At 44.9% G+C, this 4,435-nt stretch overlaps 1 protein-coding gene across 3 annotated transcripts in view; it reads left to right on the top strand.

The window, feature by feature from the left end:
- The window catches only part of STEAP3 (STEAP3 metalloreductase), a 35,239-nt gene that overhangs the window by 25,637 nt on the left and 5,167 nt on the right, over window positions 1–4,435 (top strand). For all 3 annotated transcript variants that reach the window (XM_045287427.1, XM_045287426.1, XM_045287425.1), the window contains exon 4: window positions 2,580–2,744. In XM_045287427.1, the coding sequence (XP_045143362.1) occupies window positions 2,580–2,744 (165 nt within the window). The remainder of the gene's footprint in view (window positions 1–2,579; window positions 2,745–4,435) is intronic.

Here is a 4,435-nt window from a genome sequence, read left to right as displayed (position 1 = left end):
ATTCAGTGACCCCTAGTCCATTCTGACTCGCAATGGCCCATTAGGTCATTCAGTGACCCCTAGTCCATTCTGACTCACAATGACCCATTAGGTCAGGATAGAGCTGCCTCTGCAGGTTTCTGAAACAGTAAATCTCTATGGGAATAGAAAAGCCTCATCTTTCTCCTTCGGTCATTCTGAATTGCTGAGTGGAACAAAAATATATACTGCTGGAAAAAAAAACTGAGGTTAATATCCTGAAAAATTCCAAGGCCCAACAGAAAAATCCCAATCAATGTTCTATTCAAATGAATTTGACAGAGGATGTGAAAACTCATCTAGTGATGATAAAATAATGGGGGAATGAAAAATATAATAAAATATTAAACAAATTAAAGAGCCAAGGAAAAACATCAATGAACTGACCAACAAATGTAACCAAGCAAAATCCGTGAATTGGCGGCTAAGCTCATTAATATAACAGTGATTGAAGTGAAAAACTATCATTAATATAACAGTGATTGAAGAGAAAACCTATCAGCTTAACAGAGAGAAGCATGGTTTTATGGAATTATGGGTCAACAAGAGGCCTTTATATGTATCATGGAAATTCTGGAAGACTACAAGAGTGAAAAACCAACAGAAAAAGTATTTGAAACAGAGTCTGACCAAGGACATGAACCCTTTGTCCAAAGAGCTAGAAAAAGAAGTGTAAACTAACCCTAAACCTACCAGGAAAAAGGTAATAACAAAGATCAGAGCAGACATCAAAGAAATAACAAACACAAATCGGACACAAGCTCTATTTATGAGCAAGCAAAATTAGATACCACCGTAAATCTTTTTTATGGATTAAAAAAAAATCAAACAATAGAAACAGGAAAACCAGATGTTGATTCTTTGAAAAAAAATCAATAAAATTGAGAAGTCTTTAGTTAGGCTGACAAAAGACTGGGATCAAAATAATAATGGTAGAGGTGACATTATAACTGACCAGATAGAAATAACATGTGGCAAGATATCATGACTATCACGTATTGCAACAAACCGAATAGCCTAACCTGAGTGAAAGGGACAAATTCTTAGAGAAACACAACTTACCCAAACTGACCCAAGAAGAAATAGAAACCTACAGCAAACCAGTAGCAAGTACAGAGATGACAACAGTGATCAAAAACCTTGCGACAACAGCAAAATGTTCTGGGCCAGATGGCCTCCCAGAAGCATGTTTAAACAAGAACTGACCCCAGTACTGTTGAAACTCTTCCAAAACCAAAATAAGGAATACTCCCTAATTCAGTGGATGAAGCAAACTCAGCCCTGAGAAACAAACTTGATCCCCAAACCAAGCCAAACACTAAAAGGAAACCAGGGGCCAATATCTCATGAACATAGACCCCAAAATCCTCAAAATACAAAGGAGCATAATCCAACAGAACAAGTTCCTCGCTGTGACTCGGGGCATCTGTGAAAAGCCAACAGCCAGCATTATACTTCCTGGAGAAAGACTGAGAGATGTTCTCTTGAACTTAAGGACTAAGAAACATGCCTACTTTCAACACTGCTGTTCAACAGTATATTTAAATCCTAGCCAGAACAATAAAACAAGAGGAAGTTTGTCAAATCCAGATTACAAAAGTAAAAGTATCTGTTTGCAGATGACATGATCTTATATGTGGAAAATCCCAACGAGTCCACAAGTCACGGAAGAATTTGGCAAAGTTTTAAGGCACAATGTCAACCAAAAAAATCAGTTGAGTTACTATATACTAGAAGTGAGAAATCTGAAATAGAAATTAGGAAAATAATTCCATTTATATTAGTATATAAGATTATAAAATATCTAGGAGCAAATATAACCGGGAATGTGAAGGTCTTATACAGTAAGAATGATAAAACACTGCTCAAGGGGGGAGAAAGGGGAAGCCGATCACAAGGACTTAGCTATAACCCCCTCCCAGGGGGATGAACGAGAGACAAGGGGATAAAGGGAGACATCGGACAGTGCAAGACATGCAAAAATAATAAGAATTTAAACTTATCAACGGCTCATGAGGGAGGGAGGAGGAAGGGGGAAAATGAGGAGCTGATACCAAGGGCTCAAGCCGAAAGAAAATGCTTTGAAAACGATGATGGCAACATATGTACAAATATGCTTGAGACAATGGATGGATGGATGGATTGTGATAAGAGTTGTATGAGCCCCCAATAAAATTATTTTTAAAAAGCTACCGAAAAAGATGAAAGACTTAAACAAATAGAAAGATGGTCCATGTTCATGTATTGGGAGAGGCCACGTCTTTGGAGCTGAGGTGGCTGGTTCTATACCCAGATCTTCCATCAGCTGGCTGTGTGGGCCCTTTGGAATGTTACCAGCCTTTTTTGTGCCTTGTTTTCCTCATCTGTAAAATGGGACTAACAGGATGTCTACATTGTGGAGTCATTGGGTCCGTTGAACGAGTTACTGTCAGGAAAACACTTAGCGTTGGGCGGGCGTTAGGTGGTGCTAGGTGCCCTTTCTCGGGCCCTGGAGTGATCAGTAGCATCCCAGGGCCACAGACTTTCGCTACAGTTCATGCCTTTCCTTTCACCACTTCCAGGTCTTGGCCAACAAGAGTCACCTCTGGATTGAGGAGGAAGTCTGGCGGATGGAAATCTACCTCTCCCTGGGAGTGCTGGCCCTCGGCACACTGTCCCTGTTAGCCATCACCTCTCTGCCTTCCATCGCAAACTCACTCAACTGGAGGGAGTTCAGCTTCGTTCAGGTAACACAGGCCTGGCCCTCTGCACTTGAACAGCTAGTGGCCCTGCCTCGCTGGGCCTTCTGCACAGTGAGCTGTCCCTGCTATACTGATCTGTATAGTGCATAACTCATCAAGTACCAGGGCCTTTGTGTCTGCGGCTCTTGATGCAGGCACAGGCTGGGAAAAGCTGATCGATCCCCTGGATGTTTGGGGAAACCTGTTCTGGGTGTGTGAAACAATTACAGAACGACACTGAGCCCGGGGTTAAGCATTCTCAGTAGCTACAGTTCGTAAGCTTTCCAAACAAAAGTCCGCACTGTGCCCTCATTGGACATTCTGCTGGTCTGATTGGGGCTCAGGGAACCAGGGAGTGAGCATACCAGCCCCCCAGCGCCACCCCTCCCAAGCTTCCTCTCTTGTCCCCTTTAGCCCTGAGTCATGCAGGGGGCGTTGAAGGATGAGCATTAGACCACCAGTGTGCAGGTGATGAAACAAGGCAGTAAGCAGCAAAGCACTTCACAAAAGAAACTGTTCCCATGAAAAAGGTAGGGGTCTGGGGTATATTCCATTTGAGTCATACTTTGCCTCCTCCAAGATTCAGAGTCCCTTGGGTGTGCTAATAGTCAGCCCACTCGGCGGCTACATGAAGGTTTGGGGGTTCCAGGCTACTACGGAAGCAAGACCTGGTGATTTCCCGCAAGAGCAGCCGTTGAAAACCTCACAGCGATGCCAGGAGTTGGATTTGACTCGACGGCAGCAAGCTTAAGAGTCGCAATGCAGTTTGGTACATCAAGGATGGTAATAAAGGCCAGAGCAGACAACTCATTTGAGCCAAAGCCCCCTTTTTCCAGACACCAGCAGCCAACACCCAGAATATACTTTGGAACATGCTGCTGGTGGCGAAAGCTCATTTGTGCATGACGTCATGCCACGCACATTTATTGAGCACCTCCTGTCCGCCAGGCACCCACCATGGTAGGCCAGAGACATAATGGGAACAGGACAGGCCTGTCAGCTTTCAAAGACAATCAGCCCAGGGATGGCGCTTGCATTAGCTTGGCATCTCCTACTCTCCTCCACACAGGACATGGTCAGCTCCTACTTGTGTTGGTCAAGTCACCCATTGGCTCCCATGGGCAGGAGCTGGCCAAGCTGAGTTATGGCGCCACCTTGCGTCAGGGCTGAGATCAGCCCAACCATCCACCCTATTGTCACAGAAATCTGTTGAGAACTTCCATCCGCTCTGCAATTCAAACGTAACCATTACACTTGTTTCTGACTGGTGACACTTAGCATGGCTTTGAACAGCGTTGGACAGTCATGGCTTCTTAAGAAGAATGTGTTTGTCTGTCTGTCTGTGTGGGGAACTTCCCAGCGCTGCTTATCTCAGAAGGTCCCTGGAGGAGTGTGCAGGACTGACACATCCCAGTAGAAGAGGAGAAGAAAGACAGGGTTTTATTTATCTGCCGTGAATCCTCCTGTGTCTCACACCCGGATCCGGGACTTTCCTGTTCCGCCTGGAGGATCCCTGGGTGCGTGGTTTAGCTGCAATTCAAACAGACTGCAGGCTGCTCAGCTCACCACTGAGCTGCTCCCTTAAGCAGCAGTGGATGACGTGCCCGACACTGGCCGCTGGAGCAAGCTGCAGGGTTTTCTTTTGCCTGCAAGTGCAGACTGGGCCTCAGCAGCCACACTCTGACTGACGTATTGAA

The sequence above is a fragment of the Echinops telfairi genome, unplaced genomic scaffold, assembly GCF_000313985.2.
Source record: "Echinops telfairi isolate 266 unplaced genomic scaffold, ASM31398v2 ScPeMD7_15;HRSCAF=58, whole genome shotgun sequence".
Lineage (NCBI taxonomy): Eukaryota > Metazoa > Chordata > Mammalia > Afrosoricida > Tenrecidae > Echinops > Echinops telfairi.
The sequence above is the reverse complement of the archived record's forward strand: the minus strand, read 5'-3'. Positions and strand labels throughout refer to the sequence as shown.